This window comes from Festucalex cinctus, chromosome 19 (assembly GCF_051991245.1).
Source record: "Festucalex cinctus isolate MCC-2025b chromosome 19, RoL_Fcin_1.0, whole genome shotgun sequence".
NCBI lineage: Eukaryota > Metazoa > Chordata > Actinopteri > Syngnathiformes > Syngnathidae > Festucalex > Festucalex cinctus.
In genome coordinates, this window is record NC_135429.1 from 3852513 (window position 1) to 3871319 (window position 18807).

At 38.1% G+C, this 18807-nt stretch overlaps 2 protein-coding genes across 3 annotated transcripts in view; both read left to right on the forward strand.

The window, feature by feature from the left end:
• atp9b (ATPase phospholipid transporting 9B) overlaps window positions 1-5525 on the forward strand; it is a 29717-nt gene extending 24192 nt beyond the window's left edge. The window contains exons 22-28 of one of the 2 annotated variants that reach the window (XM_077506798.1): window positions 398-462; window positions 550-705; window positions 781-845; window positions 2446-2612; window positions 3946-4149; window positions 4271-4303; window positions 5342-5525. In XM_077506798.1, the coding sequence (XP_077362924.1) occupies window positions 398-462; window positions 550-705; window positions 781-845; window positions 2446-2612; window positions 3946-4149; window positions 4271-4303; window positions 5342-5478 (827 nt within the window). In that variant the 3' untranslated portion in view covers window positions 5479-5525. The remainder of the gene's footprint in view (window positions 1-397; window positions 463-549; window positions 706-780; window positions 846-2445; window positions 2613-3945; window positions 4150-4270; window positions 4304-5341) is intronic. The other variant, XM_077506799.1, reaches the window with a different exon arrangement.
• Window positions 5526-12381: 6856 nt separating this feature from the next.
• The window catches only part of nfatc1 (nuclear factor of activated T cells 1), a 31973-nt gene continuing 25547 nt past the window's right edge, over window positions 12382-18807 (forward strand). Inside the window, exons 1-3 of the mRNA XM_077506802.1 lie at window positions 12382-12549; window positions 13720-14215; window positions 17255-18266. Of these exons, the coding sequence (XP_077362928.1) occupies window positions 14194-14215; window positions 17255-18266 (1034 nt within the window). The 5' untranslated portion in view covers window positions 12382-12549; window positions 13720-14193. The remainder of the gene's footprint in view (window positions 12550-13719; window positions 14216-17254; window positions 18267-18807) is intronic.

Sequence of the window (18807 nt, forward strand, 5' to 3'; positions counted from 1 at the left end):
ACGTGTGAAATTGATTTGCATTGAGGTCATTTTTCTGCCACGAGATGTCATAATTGCATTTTTCTGTTCATATTAAGAGCCATCCAGTTTTTAACATGAAGTAACTTGTGAAATTCTGCACATTTTATTAAAAATTGTAAAATACAACTTGGCCCCAGCCTCCACAAATATATGCATTATATTATTAAAGCTATTACTGATAAATTTTGATGTGGACAATTGGAATTTCCTCAGTACAGCTGTCCAAGTAAGGGGTGCTCATTAATCGCCGTTAAAAGAATTTGTGTCATTAAAGGAACTTTAACTGAAAATTAACGCACACATTTTGACAAATTTTATTATGCATTTATTCACACAGATTTTTTTTATTCTTTACGTATGATTTCACATGTGACAGGTGATGGCGGAAACGACGTAAGCATGATCCAGGCTGCCGACTGTGGGATTGGAATCGAAGGAAAGGTAAAACGGTCATCTCGCTCTCTCGACATTTGGGCCATTTTTTCTTTTTTCTTTTTTTTGGGGGGAGCTTATTTTGTGAATCAACAGGAAGGCAAGCAGGCGTCGCTGGCGGCCGACTTCTCCATCACGCAGTTCAAGCACATCGGCCGCCTCCTCATGGTGCACGGCCGGAATAGTTACAAGCGCTCGGCGGCACTCGGCCAGTTTGTTATGCACCGGGGAATGATCATCTCGGCCATGCAGGTACTCGTCGTTCTTTTAGTCTGACTGTTAAAGTCATAAACTGTCATTTCATTTGACTGTTTTCTTCCCCGCCAGGCTGTCTTCTCGTCCATATTCTACTTTGCTTCCGTTCCCCTGTACCAAGGATTCCTCATGGTTGGGTATGGCTCTTTTTCCAACTTTTACATGCATATTTTCCACTCCCAGGTTCAAGTTTACTGCAAAACTGACTAGAGAGAGACTGATATTGGGCATGTTGACGAATATCGGTATCGGCCTTTTTTTTTTTTTTTTTTTTTAAACTGCCGGCTAATATAAGGTAAACTAAGCTATTTATTTAGCTTTTCAGTTAGCTTTATAAGAGTTGCTACTGCCCCTGAGAACCTTCTGAACCATTTGTTTTTGTTTGACATTAGAATAAATAAATGTGAACATTTAAGATATGAGGTATTTTTAAATTTGGGGGGATTTATTTTATTTATTTTTTTTACTGGAGAAAACTAGAGCTGTGGTATTTAATTGCTTAAGTTGCCATTTAACTTTTTAAGACCTACTGATAACCTTGGGAGCTCTCTGAACGTTTTGTTAGAAATTTAGAAGGATGTCAATTGTATTAGATTTATAAAAAAAAACATTTTGAAAAGTCTGAGAAAATGTTCAATAAATTTGCTTTAAGACATTACAACAGAGTCAAGATGGGCATTTCTATTTTTAAAAAATTGACGCCAATATTCCCCCCCTTTTTACTGAAAATAAATATCGGCTTCAAATATCGGTTATCGGCCTCCTTGACTACTAATAATCGGTATCGGCCCTGTAAAAAAACATATCGGTCTATCTCTAAAACTGACACACAAGACCAAATAAAATTTAAACATTGTATATTAGGGGTGTGAATTGCCTAGTACCTGACGATTCGATTCGTATCACGATTCACAGGTCACGATTCGATTCGATACCGATTAATCCCGATACGAATGGTCACGATTCGATACCGATTAATCCCGATACGAATTTATAAGTCGATTGTTGCGATTTTTTTCCATTCAAATTTAGAAAATACTATCAGTAAATTTGTACATGTACACTGTAAGATTTGTATGAATATATTTATCTAAAACTTGAGCCTTATAACCGTGAGCCACTGTACACAAACAGTTTGCAATCTGTTTCACATTTGAACAGCATTAAAATAAAAATATTAAGGCTTAATGTGCCGTTCATATAACATTCTTCCATGCTCAAGGTGTGAATCCTAAAAAAAAAAAAAAAAAAAAAAAAAAAAAATCGATTCTGCCGATTATTGAATCGATTCGAGAATCGCGCGATGTAGTATCGCGATATATCGCTGAATCGATTTTTTTTTAACACCCCTATTGTATATGTTATCCAAACACAAACATGTTCAGCTAAACCATATCATTTTGTCTTCACAAAAGTCTGCTAGCTTAATGCCACCATATAATGTAAAACAATAAAAATGATAGATGGGCTAACAAAATTAGCATAGATGTTACGGTAATTATAAACCTGCTGCTTTAAAAAATACGGGTATATATTGTCTCCACTCGATTGGATTTTTACTGAAGCGTATAGTTGGGGTCCTTCTCAGCCTCTTCTTCTTGCTAATAATTACATTTCAATCGACATCAGTGCTGACTGGAATTTTGTGGAATTTTCGCTTAAAAATGTGCGATCTTTCAAGGAATGCCGTGGACTTATTTTTGGTTAAAAATAACGTTTTGACCTTCCTGGATGCAGTTACGCCACCATCTACACCATGTTCCCGGTGTTCTCCCTGGTCCTGGATCAGGACGTGAAGCCGGAGATGGCGCTTCTCTACCCGGAGCTCTACAAGGACTTGACCAAGGGCCGCTCGCTTTCCTTCAAGACCTTCCTGATCTGGGTTTTGATCAGCGTGTATCAAGGTATCATGAAATTTCTCATGTCCAGTGCTGGGCTCAACCCCCCCACCCGTCGCCGCCCCCCTTCTTGCCGTCAGACGGTCTGTTTCTCAGTGTCTTAAGTTTCCATCCGCCATCCACTGCTACAATGCGTGTAAAAGGATAGTTGTGTAATGGCTAAGCCGTGCAGCCAGTGGGAAAGGTCTGCGCTTCTGCTCAGGCATGACTTCCTGACAGCTCGGCCTTTTTTAATTAAAGGCCACGAGCGAGCGCCAGGGAAGGAGGGAGGCTGGATTTGAAGATGATATGAGATCGTGGAGGGAAAATATGAAGGGGCAGACATACCAAGGCAATTTTTTACAGAGGTTGACCTGCCGGAATGTCCTGCGAACAAAGTGATTATGTAATCAGGGAAGGCCGTTAGCTCCTGTTTGAGTTGTATTGCGGCTAAATGAAAAGTTGGCGACATGAAAGAAGACTTTCACTTGAGATAAAGCCAAAATAAATCTGACATTAAGTCCTCCTTGGCGCGATACTGCGGCAGTTTGACACAACTATGAAATTACAATTAACTAAGAATATATTGAGTTTGCTTATTTTGCTGCATGAAAAATGGAATTCTTTCATTAGATCATAAAAAATGTCATTTCCTTAGGTACATGTTAAATATCGCAAAATTCAGCAACTATATCGCATTATTTTCCAATATTGTGCACCCCTATTTATTTTTATTTTATTTTTTATTATTTTATTTATTTATTTTGCTTTATCTTATTTCATATTTGGCAATTTTAGTATTTCTGTCGTCGTGTAGTTTTTAAGCATCTTTTGCTTAACATTGATTGTGTTTTTGTTTTACTTTTCCTATATTTGATTTAGTATTCATAGTATTTAACTTTTTGATGTAATTTTTAAAATATTTTGCATGCATTTTTATTATTATTTTTTTTTACAGTTTATGCTGTATACTATATTTTGTTCTTATTTTATTTCATTTTGTACTCTTTCAGATGTTTAATTATTTTAATTTTCCTTTATTTTATATTATCTTTCATTCCATAGTATTTTTTTTATATATTTATAGTGTTGTTTTTAGGGTCCTGTATTCTATTCAATATTTACAGTGTTTAATCTTAACTATTTTTTCTTTCGTATTTATAGTTTTTGTTTTCCTTTATTTATTTATATTTTTGTTTCTATTGTTCTTTAATATTTGATATACTGCATATGTCATATTAAATTACATTTTACATTTAGTGTATTTCATTTTAAAAATTATTTTGAGTTTTTTTTTTTTTTTTTTTTTTCAACGTTTTATCTGTATCGTATTGCTGCATGTTCTTTTCTCATCCACCAGGGGGCATCCTGATGTACGGCGCGCTGGTGCTGTTTGAATCGGAGTTTGTGCACGTAGTGGCCATCTCGTTCACGGCGCTCATCCTGACCGAGCTGCTGATGGTGGCGCTGACGGTGCGCACGTGGCACTGGCTCATGGTGGTTGCCGAGTTCCTCAGCCTGGGCTGCTACTTGGCCTCGCTCGCCTTCCTCAACGAATACTTTGGTGAGAGAAACACTGCATGTACGCCGTGTGTGTGTATCTGTCTTTGTGTGTACTGTTGGCGTCCTAACATTGATGTGCTGCTCTTCTGTGACTTGTGTGTGTGTGTGTGTGTGGGCCTCAGGTATAGGCAGGCTGTCCTTTGGAGCTTTTCTTGGTAGGTCGTCTCAAGTTTGTCAAGTCGTCCGTTTTGGTGTTCGTGTCATGTGACGTTTGCATGGAATTATTTCATTGGATTTCCGAGCATCTGTTTTGGTCTCCCGTCCATCCCGTTGTTTGTTTTACCTCCGGCATGGAGGCTACTGACACATTTCTTGAGTTGCCAAGTATGTTGAACAAAGCCAGCATACTTAATGTATGTATTCAAAATGTTGTTTTTCTTTCTTAATTTTTATTTTTTGGTTGATCTGTGATGTATGATCTGATTTTGGAGGGGCTCCTTACAATACATAAATATATTGAATAGTAATACACAATATAATACACAATCATGATTAAAGGTGAATTTTTTTTCATATCATTGGATAGCAATAAATATGTACAGTATTCACACGCTTCATTTTTGTTAATGTTAGAATTTATTGACGTTAAGCAATTTTATTTCGTGTTTTTACACCTTAAACTTCATATTAGTTTTTAGTACTTCGATTGTTTACATAAATTATTTTTTTTTTTTAAATCTATTTCAGGGTGATTGATTTTTAGATTTTTTTTTAAAAACTTTTTTTTTTTTAAAGTTAACTTTTTTACACTTTGAAACACTTTCAATAATCCTTTAATTTTAGTACATCTGCACTTTGATTTATATATTAGTGATTTTTGTACTCTTTAAAAATATAATTAACTATATTTGATACTCAGTTATGAATACATTTGTATTTATGATTTATATTTTAGATTTGGAAAAACATTTTGTTCTATATTTCTAAGTTAATTTTTAAAATTTTATAGATTTGTATTTCATGATTGCAAAATTATTTTTTATGCACTCACTTTGAGGCTTAATTATTCATTTATTTTGTTGTTTTTTTCTTCTTCTAATACAATATCTATTTTTTTTTTCCACAAAGAATCACGCTTACTGTTCTTAGGCCAAGTACTACTTGAGTCCTCTAGGTGGCAGTCAAAGTACTCCTGATCACTCCGTCTTCTATACTGTCGTTTGAGTGTTTTTTTGTTGTTGTGTTTTTGCCAGACTTGAGCTTCATCACCACGTGGCCTTTCCTGTGGAAGGTGTCGTCCATCACACTGGTCAGCTGCCTGCCCCTCTATATCATCAAGTACCTCAAGCGAAAGTTCTCCCCATCCAGCTACGCCAAACTGGCCTCCTGAGACAAACACGTTATCTTGTCAACATCTTTCCTGCACTTTTTTTTTTTTTTTTTTTTTTTTTTTTTTTACCGCCGCAATTCCTTGCTGGATATGGAGGTGAGTGATCCACTGGAGCAATCAGACACTTTTTTTTTTTTTTGAGACTTTTTGGAATTACTTGAACGGAACAAGCACAAAAAAATGAAAAAGATCTTCTCAATTGTCATTTTTATACTTTTATATACATTTTTAAGTGTTATTTTTACTTAAAGTGCAATCAGGGTTGCCCGGGATAAGTTGTATTATTCGCGGCCTCCCTGTTTGCATCTCTGCTCGCACATATCGTTTTTCAAGTGTTCAAAAACAAAAAACAAAACCTGAGCATACCAGGCAATATGTAGAAAAAAGATTGAAAGTGGTTGTTGTTGTTTTGCGAAACGTTCCAGAAAGTTCATTCCTGTGTTGGTGTGTCAGAATGTTGCGCTCTGGTGGAATGTTGTTTTTGTTTTTTCCTACTGCGAGTTCAAACCGTGTTGCTGCTAAATATGTTGTTTTTGCAATCAAGATTCAATTAAAAAATAATAATAATAATAAAACGTTCCAATGAAAACAGTCATGGTTTTGAAGCTGTCAGTGCAGTGTTGATGTTTGGCCAACAGATGGAGACAACGTAAAATATTTGACAGACGGGACAGTTTCATTTTGGTGACCAAATTTAGTAAGACTATAATTTGGCAGTGTTATTTCCTGATTTGTAGACAAAAATATACATTATTAATATACATTTGAATTTAATTTTTTTTTTTTTTAATTAGTTTAGTTGACATTTTAGCTGTTACCAGCTGTCAAACGTTTACAGACTGCATTTAAAGCAGAGACTTTGTTCTCAGTCTTAAGAAAAAAATACTTCCCATAATTTAAAAAAGAAAGATAATGCAGAAGCATTCAAAAATAAACCCAACATTTAGAGACTGCACTCAAACGCAACAACCTTCCTTCTTTAAACCTAAATTTAAACAAAGATGAAGGCAAGGCATTCTAGTTTAATGAGCTATAAAAAGCAACAAAAAATATTCCAAGTCTTGTTTGATGCAATTTCTCCGTCTCTTATTCTGGCCTGTAGTGTTTCCATCTGGCCACCAGAGGGAGACCTACACCAGGCATTTTGTGGATAACGAAGCTGAATTTGCTTTTACTTTCGGACAAAATGTTTTTGTTTTTTTTAAGTGACTAATACTACTATTCAGCACTGTAATTAAAAACATACAATATATTCCGTAGAATATAAAGAATTTAAATGATTAATGTTGATTCAAATTCTCTTCTTGTATTTTGGCCTGTAGTGTTTCCATCTGGCCCCCAGAGGGAGACCAACACCCGGCTTTTTGTGGCGAACAGTGCTGAATTTGGTTTTATTTTGGGACAACAATGCCTTTTTCTTATATCTTTTTTTTAAACGACTAATACTACTCTTCAGTACTGTAATTCAAAATATACAATAGTATAATTTCATAGAATATAAAGAACTTAAATGTTGATGCAAATTCTCCCCTTGTACTCTTGCCTGTAGTGTTTCCATTTGGCCACCAGAGGGAGACCAACACCAGGCTTTTTGTGGATAACAGTGCTGAATTTTGTTTTTTTTCGCACAAAATTCCTTGTGTAGATTTTTTAATGACTAATACCACTCTTCGGTACGGTACTTAAAAACATACAATAATATAATTTAATAGAATATGAAGAACTTAAATGTTAGGATTTCATCCATTCATTGAATGGCTACTTCTGGCTTATGTGTCTTGGCCACCAGGTGGCAGTATATATATCCTCTACTTAAAGAAAAAAATGATAAAGGATCATTGATGCTAGATTCTTGAGCCGTCAATGGGGTTTTGCATTGTTGAGCTAGAAGCTTTTCATCAGATAGTTATGTTTTATTGAGTTAAATACACATGGAATTCTCATTTGGTTTTATATTTGTAAGCTTCCGGCAAAAAGCTAACTTTAGCCGCCGCTAGCTGATGTCATAAACTCGTTAGCTTTGCAGTGTTTTAAAAAAAAAAAAAAAAAAAAAAAAAGGTGAAACATTTCCAGACTTCCCTCCAAGGCAACAAGCTTCCCTCTTTGAATCTAAACAAAAAAAATGTTTGCTTTACATAACGCTAACTGTGCCGTAATTACAGATTGCGCCTGTATACGCATGGGCCTTGGAGGGCCGCTAAAAAAAAAAAAGAAAAAAAAAATGCATTTTGCATGTAATCCAAAGCAGCAGTAGGGCAAACGGCGCAATGTGTTATCAATTTGTGCCGAAAGACGAGGTGGAAGAGAAGACGAGGAAGTAGTTTGCGGATGGATGCGGACTCCGTGATCGTGATGGTCAGATGTTTTTTTTTCACGCTTTCTCCGACATTTGCGACTTTGTGACTCCTGGAGTTAAAAAGTTTCAGATTTTTATTTTATTTTTTCCAGACTTTCTTTGTGCTAAACCATTAGCCTGCTAGCGCTAACCCGCCTCGACACACACACACCACACACTCTCCATTTCACACAGCCCGCAATTGGGATGTAAAATTCACTGACACAGCATAACTGCAGATGCATGGAACATCTGTTGAATTTTTTTTTTCCCCTCCTCCTCCTCCTTTCTGCACTTTTTTTTTTTTTAAAGCCAAAAAGGGAGAGCTGCCATTATGCTATTATCCGATCTGGTTACTAAGCAGCAGCTAAAGTGGCCGCGCCGACCAAAAAGCGTCCGTCTTGGGCGCTCGTCGTTAAGAATTCCAAGAAGAAGAAGAAAATACAAGATAAAGTTACGGCTAATGACATTCCCCAAAAGGCTCCATGGGGGACGTTTTAGACCAGACCAGATCTCATTCTACCATCCGGGAAATTACTTTTGTTATAAACTTTGGGATAGTTTTTAAATGCTTATTTTATTTGTACCACATTAAATGTAGATTTTTTTTATTTTTTATTAATTAGTAGTTTATATACACTAATGATCTCTTTTTTTTCTTCTACCACTTAAATTGTAAACAATTATTTTGTTTATACTTTATTTTTGACATATTTTATGTTCTGGGGGTATTTTATTATTGGCGTCTTGCAATTATCAGTTCCATACTTCATTTTCTATTCGACTTGCAGGGTTCTTTAGTCTTTTCTTAAAGTATTTTATTTGTATTTTATCATAATATTTATTTATGTATCTTTTAGATTTACATATTTTAAATATTTTATTTTCCTACATTTAAATGATTTAATATTTGTTTAACTTATTTTTAGATTTTAAATATTTTACTTGTAAATGGGTAATTCATTAATTTATATATTTTTTTTAATATCTTAAATAATTTAATGAAATGTTAATTTTAGTTTTTTTACTTTGTTGTACTTTTTATATTTTACTTAATGTATCTTTTAGATTCACATATTTTCTTACATTTAAATTATTTGTTTAACTTATTTTTAGATTTTACATATTTTACTCGTAAATGGGTAATTCATGAATTTATTTTTTTTCTGGAGTATTTCGAGTGTCTTTATATCTTAAATCATTATTTAATGTAATGTTACTATTTTTTTTTTACTTTTTTTAGTTTGTTATACTTTTTACATTTTAATTTATGTATCTTTTAGATTTACATTTTTTAAATATTTTATTTTCTTACATTTAAATTATTTGTTTTATTTATTTTTAGATTTTAAATATGATACTTGTAAATAGGTAATTCATATTTTTTCCTGTAATATTTCAAGTGTTTTATATTTTAAATCATTTAATGTAATGTTAATCACATTTTTTTTACTTATTCATTTTATTTGACTTTTATATTTTGACTTTATGTATTTACTATATAATATATTACATATAGTTGTGTTCTATTGATTTTTCTTTAATATTTGGCATCCATCCACCATTTTTGCAATTATTTTATTTGTTGCTTTACATCTGCTGCCCCCTGTTGACTCTCTTGCAAACATTTCCATGTTTTCAAGTCCTCATCAATGTGTATTTTGTTCATAACTTTGAACTGTGATGTCCATTATCCTAACTCGAGTCTGTTCAAATGTTCTGTGAGTCAGTAACAAACCTCAAAATGTGTCCTCCCCCCCCAAACTGTCCTTCATGGGAATGAGTCACAGCAGCAAACTTGTCTGCTAACCATTTGCTTGCGGTGCCGCCGCCATGACACTGAAGCGCTGTGTCGGGCTTGGAGCCTTCGCGACGAACCCTGTGGAAGAGAGAGAAAAAAATTATAAAAAGCTCCTCCCTGGCCAGGGCCGTTACCCAGCAGCGGCCTTCACAACAGGAAACGCGGGATTCCGTCATAGCGGCCGGAGAAAAAAAAAAGAAAAGGAGAACATTGACGGGAGACAGGAAGTCTGAGCGCAGGAAAAGCGAGAGCAAAGAAGTGAAGGGAGGGAAGCTTTTAGCCAGCGAGCTAAATAAAAACACAGCTAGAGTGGCTAAAACGTGACCTCCGCCAAGGCCCGGACAGCATATGCCTCCACATTTTTAGCGAAATGGCGCAACATGGCCAAAAGTGGCAAGTTGATGTCACACATTCATTCTTTTCGTATAATCTACAGCAGCACTATGAGTCTGCTTGCCAAAAATGGCCACGAACAGACGTAGCTGGTCATTTTCGCGATTTATGCTGCTTCTACTCAGCTCAACTCAATTTTCCTGAGATGTAATAAATGTTTATATCTAACGTCTTACTTTTATCCTGGGATGCCTTGAGATAAGATTCCCTTAACCCAAATCATCTTTCCCCAATGAAATGAATGAAAAGCTGCTAATCCGTTCTAACCTCGGACTTTATTTATTTTCAATTTTTTTTTCTTCAGTCCAATGGACATTTTGCTGCTCCTTCTGGGGTGCACGCCTTGGCCACTTGGGGGCAGTATAGTACACACTTAGTCGCAGTAATATTACTCATTCTTTGCAGGGGATAAAGAATGTATGTCTTTGAGTTTTATTTTTTATGTGTACATGTGTCTGTTGCACCACAAAATTATACAATTTGATGTATTCTTGATATAGTCAAAGAGCTGAAATTGGAAATTGCACACTTGGGAAATTTAAATATGTTTGCATTCACAGCTGTAATGGTTCAAATCAGGAAGTGAGGTGGACACAAATGGCCAGCAATGAATGCCGCAAATCTTCTATATTGGTATCCTTTACAATGGAAACAACAAAAATGGAGTACTGAACATTTTATTGATTGTTGATAAAGAGACTTTCACTTTTTTTTCTTTTTTTTTTAAATAATTGTCTTGGTGATTTACTCGTCCAAACAAGTAAGGTGCCAAAAAAAAATGGTTTGGATTGGCTTTTTTTTTTTGGGTGCCCTTCCCGACTTTTGACAATGGAAACATTAACAAGTTCGCACTGAAGTTCTTTTAAGGACGCGCTACCGTTATTATTCATAAAATACACATTCATGAAGGTCTTTTTTTTTTTTTTAATAGTTGCCAAGACAAGCAGGTGATGAGTCAGCAGCAGGGAAAGCACAACTTTGCTGCTTCTTCTTCACACATGAAAACATCATCTAATGTTCCGTCCTGCTGAAGACACAAACCAGACTGTCAACGTTTTTATTGTGCAGGGACACCCACGAAACGTTTTTATTGTGGAGGGACAGCCACCAGCCAGCCAACCAACCCGCAGTCCACAAAAAGGGGGGGACACTTTGTATTTGAAAGAAACCCAGCTTGGCCAGGATAGAACTTTTGAGAGATGCAGGAACGTTCGAGGCTTTGAAATGGAAGTCGGCCATTTTGTTTTTTGTTTGTTTGTTTGTCGTCATTTTCAGGGTGAATTTCAGGGCTTCAAAATGAGGAAACAATTAGCCCAAGACACCATTTTCACAGATGGACTTCAAATTTGATAGACATTGAAATTGAACTGTATGTCGGTTGCTGTGGCTTGAAGTAGCCTTTTTTTTTTTTTTTTTGGCAAATTCCAGGCCTAGAAGCTTAAAAAAAATAGCCTCAACACCAGCTTTAGTGATCCAAAAAAATAAAATAATTGCAGATTTGTCTATTGCAGTAGGATAGGTTGCACGAAAAAGTCTCAAGTACCCATGTTCAAAATGGAGCAGGAAGTGACCTGCAGTGTTCCGTTCTGGTCTCTCTCGGGACCCTTGTGGTCTGTGGTGGCAGTTGCCATGCCGACAAAACGCCCCCCCCCCCCCCCCCTTCACCGCCCTCCTTCATCAAAGAGTGCCAAGGCTATTTATGAAGAGCACACCAGTGTTTACTACTGCACATGTTTCACTTGCATATGCGGACCCCCACCAGGCAAACAACCCCCCCCCCCATCACCACCACCACCACCAATTCCCCTCAAATGAAACTTTTCCATGAGGTCAAAGAAATGACAAACATCCTTTGAACGACCGACGACATCTTATGTAAGAGGAGATGCGCTAAATTGCTAAATAATGGCGAGGATAATCGTTTTGGGAGCTTATTATGCGTTTTGCTGTTAGCCAAATGAGCTTCAGTAGCGTGTCGACATCAGGAAAAATACGGCAATGTCACTCAGCATGGAGAGCAGACCCTCCTCCAAGGCACAGTAATCCAAAATATTTTCAAACTGGCTGAGATCCTGACTTGCAAAACAACGCAGTTCAACTCCAGTCCAGGTGGGGCGCTGTCTAAAAAAAAAAGTGAGTCAAATTTCCTATAGTCGCTGCTTTTGTTTTTGACCAAAGTTTTGTATATTTCAATTGAAATTTAAACTTTGATCGCATTTTTACAAATTTGACTGACATTATGTCACTGAAACAGCAAATTTTGTTTTGTTTCGGTTAAACCTGAAAAGTAAAGAAAACATGGAATGAAGTGCATCTACACTTGTCCAACTGAAATTTAGGCCCCAAAAAATGCAAGCTGTTTTTGTTTTTCCAGTGTCATTGAATTGTGTGAGTGGATGTCGTCACCCGAGCGAGAGAACCCGAACCACTTTGCAGCTGGTCCCGACCGGCGGCAGTGGATCCAGCGGCCGACCGCAGCGAGCGTCCACCGGGGTGGAACTGCCGGAGGATCCCGTGTGCGCTGGGCGTGTCAAATGACGGGGTGCGTACGGTATATAAAAGACTTTGATATTTTTATAATGGCGGCGTCCATAATGATGCGTTTGGCGGCCCGCAGGCTTAAACGGCCTCCCGACGGCAGGAAACGCAAGAAGCAATTATTTGCCTTTTGCAGAATGTCCAAAACTGTTCGAGGTCCCTCCGCACTCGCATCATGGGCAGCTTCTATGCTTTTTTAATTTTTTATTTTTTTTTCTATGGTTTGTGAGTTAACATTATGTCACACCCTTAAAAATAATTCAAGTTGCATTTATTTATTACATCTGAATTTTTTTAATGCATTTTATATTTGTATTTTATTTTTAATTACATATTCTATCAATTGATTTTGTTTTGCATGTCAGATTTTCTTTGCCATATGTATCGGTGGCTGGTATTGTCAGCCTTTATGAGTATCCGATACCTAAAAATAAGACCGGTCCTCGCCCAGCCTAGTATATTTTATTTATTTCATATTTTATATATTTATTCAGTTACATAATTCTTCACTAAAATGTAATAGATTCTCCTGAATTAAAATTTTATGTAATTAAAAATAACAATGAAAAATATTTTGACTTTCAATTAGTGTATTTATGGTATATTTTCATTTATAAATGTATTATATATTGTATATGTATATTATATTGCATCATTTATGCTTACATTTTAAATGGCGTTTGTGTTTTCTATTTAGTTATTGTATATTTTATACTTGATGAATGTGTTAGATATTGTATGGTTATTTTATTCATTAAGGATTTTTTAGCAAATGAAATTTTTAGTTTTCTTGTTCATAAAAATATAAGAAACCCCCATTTCAAATGATCATTGAGATACATATAGCCTACCTTTATTAATTTAAAAATACCACTCTCTGCTAAAAAAACCTCAACTCTCCACTTTTATTTTCATACACACACACTGGCCACCTCGTTAGGTACACCTGTGTTTTTGGGTTTTAATTTTTATTGTATTTTTTTTTTCTTATTTTTTGTCATTGAATTTGGAATGGGCCTGCATCATACTGAGGGCTGTTCCTAATATTTTGGTCACCATTTTGCGAACGTGACTGCGCATGCTCACTTTTAGCCGAAGTTCACTTGCTGTTGATCACATTTTGAAGCTCATTTCAGCTCGCCTCTTTCTAATCGTGTTTTGGGACTCCACGCAGGCACTTTTGCGACTCCCGGCCGAGCCGCCCTCCAGGATTCCCTGCCAGCCTCGCTCGTCCGCGCGAGCGCGCGCGCGCCACCAGGATCTCCACCGGATGGCGTCGTGCGCGCACACGCACACGCACACCTACGTCACAGGCTCTCCGGCCCGGAGGAGGGCGGGGCCGAACCCTCCCGGGGAGGCGATCCTCTGAGGTGATCCCCCGGTTTATAAGGAGCGCCAGTTGCCGAATGCAGCCCGAGCGGTGCGTCACGGTCACGGGCGACCCAACGAACCAGGATTCCCCCCCCCGCCCCCACACCCACCACCACTTCCATCCACTACAACCGAACCCGTTTGGACTCCACACGTTTTACCAGTTTTTAGAAGGGAACTATACTGTAACTTCTGTGCTTTTATGGATCACGAACCGAGCCAGTTTGCATCCCAAGTTTGACGTCACTTTGTACTTTGTTTGGGCTTCAAAAAGGAGATGATGAAATCAGCCGAGGAAGGTGAGTTTTCACTTTTATGACTAATTTGACACTTTTCATAACGTTTCTTGTTTCTTTTAACTTCCTCTGACACGTTTGACACTCAACATGTGACGATGATTCACTTTCATGTAAAATAAGAAATGCTACCCGATTACTTTTTATGTCATTTTGAAAATATGTAATGTATATGAAATCAACATATGCAAGAAAAAAAAATCCTTTCGAAAGAATCACTAACCAAGGAAATATAAGACAAATACTGAAAATTGTTTTTGGAACTAATTCTGGGCCTAGTAAAATGTCCATTTAAAAATATATATTTAACAGGTTATTCGTTTGCTCCACAGAGGGTACTAACAGTTTTTTATTATGAGACATCAAAATATAATACTGAAGTTGCAGATAAAGACGTGCTTTTTCTGTTTATTTATTTTGTTTTGTTTCGGTGCCATTTGAGCAGTCATGTGCACAAGTGCCCTCTAGTGGTACATGAAAGAATCACTGAATTAGATGTTGAAAGTGCATGTTGCAGTGGCTTCAGTGTTATAATTTATAAATTTGCATTTAGTTGTTTAGAAGTGTTTTCTTTTTAAATATTTACTGCGGTTAACATTTTTTGCTTTTTATTTTTATTTTTTGTTAGGAAAAGAAAGTGTAAAAAAAAAAAAAACAAGGAAAAGAAATACATTAAAAATAGTTCAAAATTACAAACTCAAAATAAATTATTCAAAAATTAAGCACGTTTGTTGTAAAGACCACAACTTGGATTAATTAATTAAAATCAAGAAGATTTGCTGTTGGCCAATTAAAAAAAATAATATATTTTGGAGCCCGTTTTGGGTCCTCTTGAAAATGTGTTTTTGTCTTCTCATGTAATTTTCTACATCTAATATTCATACAAGTGTGTTCCAAACCCAAAATAAATGTCTTCTAAACTTAAAAAAAATAAAAATAAACATGAAAAATGAAGCCACTCTTGAACATTGTGGGCGTGTCCACTGATGGACTGAAACCACGCCCTACTCAACGGTCAACGGTCGATCAAATAGCACTCACTACGATCTTGAAAAATGGACACTACTTAATGTAACATTATTCTCATGCCTAAGTACAAGTTCATGTTTGAGACACGCAAAGAAGTACCTGCACTCGCAACCAACAACGAGGCACTCTAAAGTGAACTCCCAGGTATGGTTTGTGGCACCAAATGAGGAAAACTGAAACTTCGCAAACATTTTAATGCTATACCGCTACAATTGAATACTGCATAGTTCTTGTTTTTTAGCAATTATCGTCCAACGTGTATTTCGAAGCAAGTCTCTGAACCCACTTGAGAGGATCTGGGTGAGCATCTTGTTGCTACCTGGCGGGACGTTGGGGCGTCCTAAATTTAGCCGTCGAGCCGCAGATGAGAGAGAGAGAGAGGGGGAGAAAAAAAGCCTCATTATGGTTTCAGCCTGCTCGGGTGCCGCTGATGTCATGTAAATTTACAGCAGACGGGAGCCTCTTGAGCTCGCTTATGTGACGTCTGCTTCCCAGGCTTTTTTGGCACGCGACGGCACCACGTCGACATCCCCCAGCAGCACCACCGACAAAAACATGCACTGTTTCTACACTGTTACACTTTGTAATGGTGTGATTAAACGGCACACGCCTTGCAGTGTGAAATGACAGAAAAGAAAAAACAACATGAGTTTGGTTGTAATGGGCCAGATGGAGTTTATTTTTAGTGATTTTATACAGTATGTGTCCCACCTACCCACCTGGTCTCCATTTATACGACTCAGTCTCAAACCATTTGAAATGTTCTGTGTCATTGTTATTGGATCAGGACGTAGCCAAAAAGCCCGGTGTGACTGGATATGCTGCGGTGGGAACACAATCTAAGCAAATGTAAACAAAAACATGATGATTGGGCTAAACTTGTTTGTTTTGCTTGTGATGAGACAATTTGTCATTCCTCAAGTCTTTCACCAAATAACTGGTTACGCCCCTTACCAGTACAAATGTAGTCCTGATGGTTTGCAGCGTGTCTCCCTTGTCCAAAGTCAGCTGGGACAGGTTCCAGTTCACCTCATGACCCGAATGAAATATAGGTGTGCAAACAAACAAACAAAAGAAAAAAAACACACAAAACAAAACGACTCTCATAAGAATCTTATTCTCACTTACTAAGATTCAGAATCGCTAGAAAATGTCCCCAAATCCATTTTATTTATTTTATACTGTATTTGGATTGCCATTGTTTGTGTGTGCCTTTTCATGGAAGCGTTGTTCAAGTTGTTCACGAATTGGCCACTTAGGGGCAGTGTGATTCCACTCGTTCAGATACACTCCGCCACAATAAAGAGAAGAAGGAGAAAAAAAAAAAAGTTGCGGTCATGTCAATACAAGTTGTTTTTATACGGCGTAGGAAGAGAAAACGCCTGTAAGTAATGTTAAAATGCTTCTCTATATACGTTCCTGCAGCGTTTTGTATGAATAGCCGTTCTTTGGAGTGCTAAAAGTGCCGCGAGTAGCGCGCTAATTAGCCTCCGCGAGTCAACGGCGCTTTCCATTGGGCATTAGCCGTGAGCTAGCTACTTCCGGGAAACAAGCTAAAAGTGTGTTCGCTTAAGTGTGAACTGCGTGTAATTCTTTTCGTTTTGTGTGTTTAGTTTACAGTTAACCCCAACTGGAGCTTGATACCAGCAACATTGGACTCTTTTTGAGAGACTGTTTGCTATCTGACAAACTCAGTCTGCTCATGGAGGTCAGCAGTTGTGGTCCACCCGCTGTTTTTGTAGAAAATAACACTTTCCTTACAATTCAAAACGTAACAACAAAAACAAAAAAGACTCATTAAAGTGTCTTTTGACATTGATACATTAAAGTTTAATGTATCAATTTGTCATTCTGCCTTGCGGTGCAGACTGGAGTAGAGTGACGATTTTTTGCGTATCTCTAGATTGAAGCAGAAATCATTGTCAATCAAATCATTGTGAATCGAAAAGCGTTTTAAATCCAAAATTGATTCTGAATCGAAAATTATGAGAGTCTTCCATGTTTGTCTTCCAGACGCTTATGGCTACACGCCCAATGTCAGCCTCTCCCTCCCGCTGGGCAACCCTTGCCTTACCCCGCAGTACCTGAGCCTCCAGTCCAGTCCCGCCATCTCAGTCTCGGAGGCCCACGTATTCGACGGCCAGGACGACCTGAGCATCGCCGGCTACTACTCTGTCCGTCCGAATGGCGCGCCCGCTCTGGAGAGCCCCCGCATCGAGATCACTGCCTACGGTCAGTTCCCCGAGGCCGAGGCGGGTCAGGACAGCCTTCCCGTGGCCAAGCGGGTCAACTCGGTCGTTACGTTGACTCTCCCCAGTGCCGACGGTTACCGGGACCCCAGTTGCCTTAGTCCGGCCAGCAGCATCTCGTCCCGCAGTTGCCAATCGGAGGCTTCATCCTACGAGTCGGGCTTCTCGTACAACTACGACCAATCGCCGCAAAACTCCCCCTGGCAGTCGCCCTCTGTGTCCCCCAAGGGTTCCACCCTGGCCCTGCCCAGCGGCTCCCCGCGTCACTCCCCGTCCACTTCGCCCCGTACCAGCATGACAGATGACCCCTTTGTCGGCCGGGGTGGCTCCAGGCCCAGCTCCCCTTGCGGTGCCAAGAGGAAGTACAGCTTCAACGGTGGCGGGGCAGCGCACAAGCACCACCAGCACACGCCCAACCACTCCCCGGGGCCATCGCCCCAAACCTCACCCCGCCTGAGCGTCACCGAGGAGTCCTGGCTTCCCAACACCAACCAGTACACCAATTCGGCCATCTTGGCGGCCATTAACGCACTCAGCACGGACGGCATGGCTGACCTCGGGGAAGGCATCCCTATGAAAGCCCGGAAGACCAGCCTGGATCACAGCCCCACCGTCAGTCTCAAGATGGAGCCCGGCGGTGTGGAGCTGACGCCCGGAGAGCTCTGTCGAGACGAACACCCGTCCAACCGCATGCGTCTGAAAAAGGAGGCATACTGCGGAGGTTTCCTCGACGTGCCTCAGCAGTACTCCTGGTCAAAGCCCAAGCAGTTTGTCAGGTACAAAAACACCTCAAACGTCAGCTTGTTGTAGGGCTGCTTGATTATGGGGTAGAAATAATAATCACGATTATTTTGGCAATAATTAAAATCCAGATTATTAAAATTATTATTTATGTTTTGTACAAAACAAGAAAATGTTTAAGTGTATAAAAATATTAAGACCAATTAAAAAAAAATAGAAGCACTATAATTATGTAAGTCGCTTTTGGACCAAACATAATTTCTAATAAAATGTATTTATTTATTCATTTATTCATTTATGTTGGCAAACTTGAAGTTGGAGAGCAGCTTGTGCTTTGTGCAGTTGGATGATTGTTTATTTTTTTGGTACAAAACAAGAAAATGTTTACACATTTAAAAGTATTAAGACCAATGTTTTTTTTGTTTTTTTTTAAATAGACACACGATAATTATGTAAGTTCCTTTTGGACCAAACAGAATTTATGATAATATATATTTATCACAATATTTATTGATTTATTTATGCTGGCAAAAACTTGAAGTTGGAGTGCAGTATGTGCCCTGTGTAGTAGGAGGA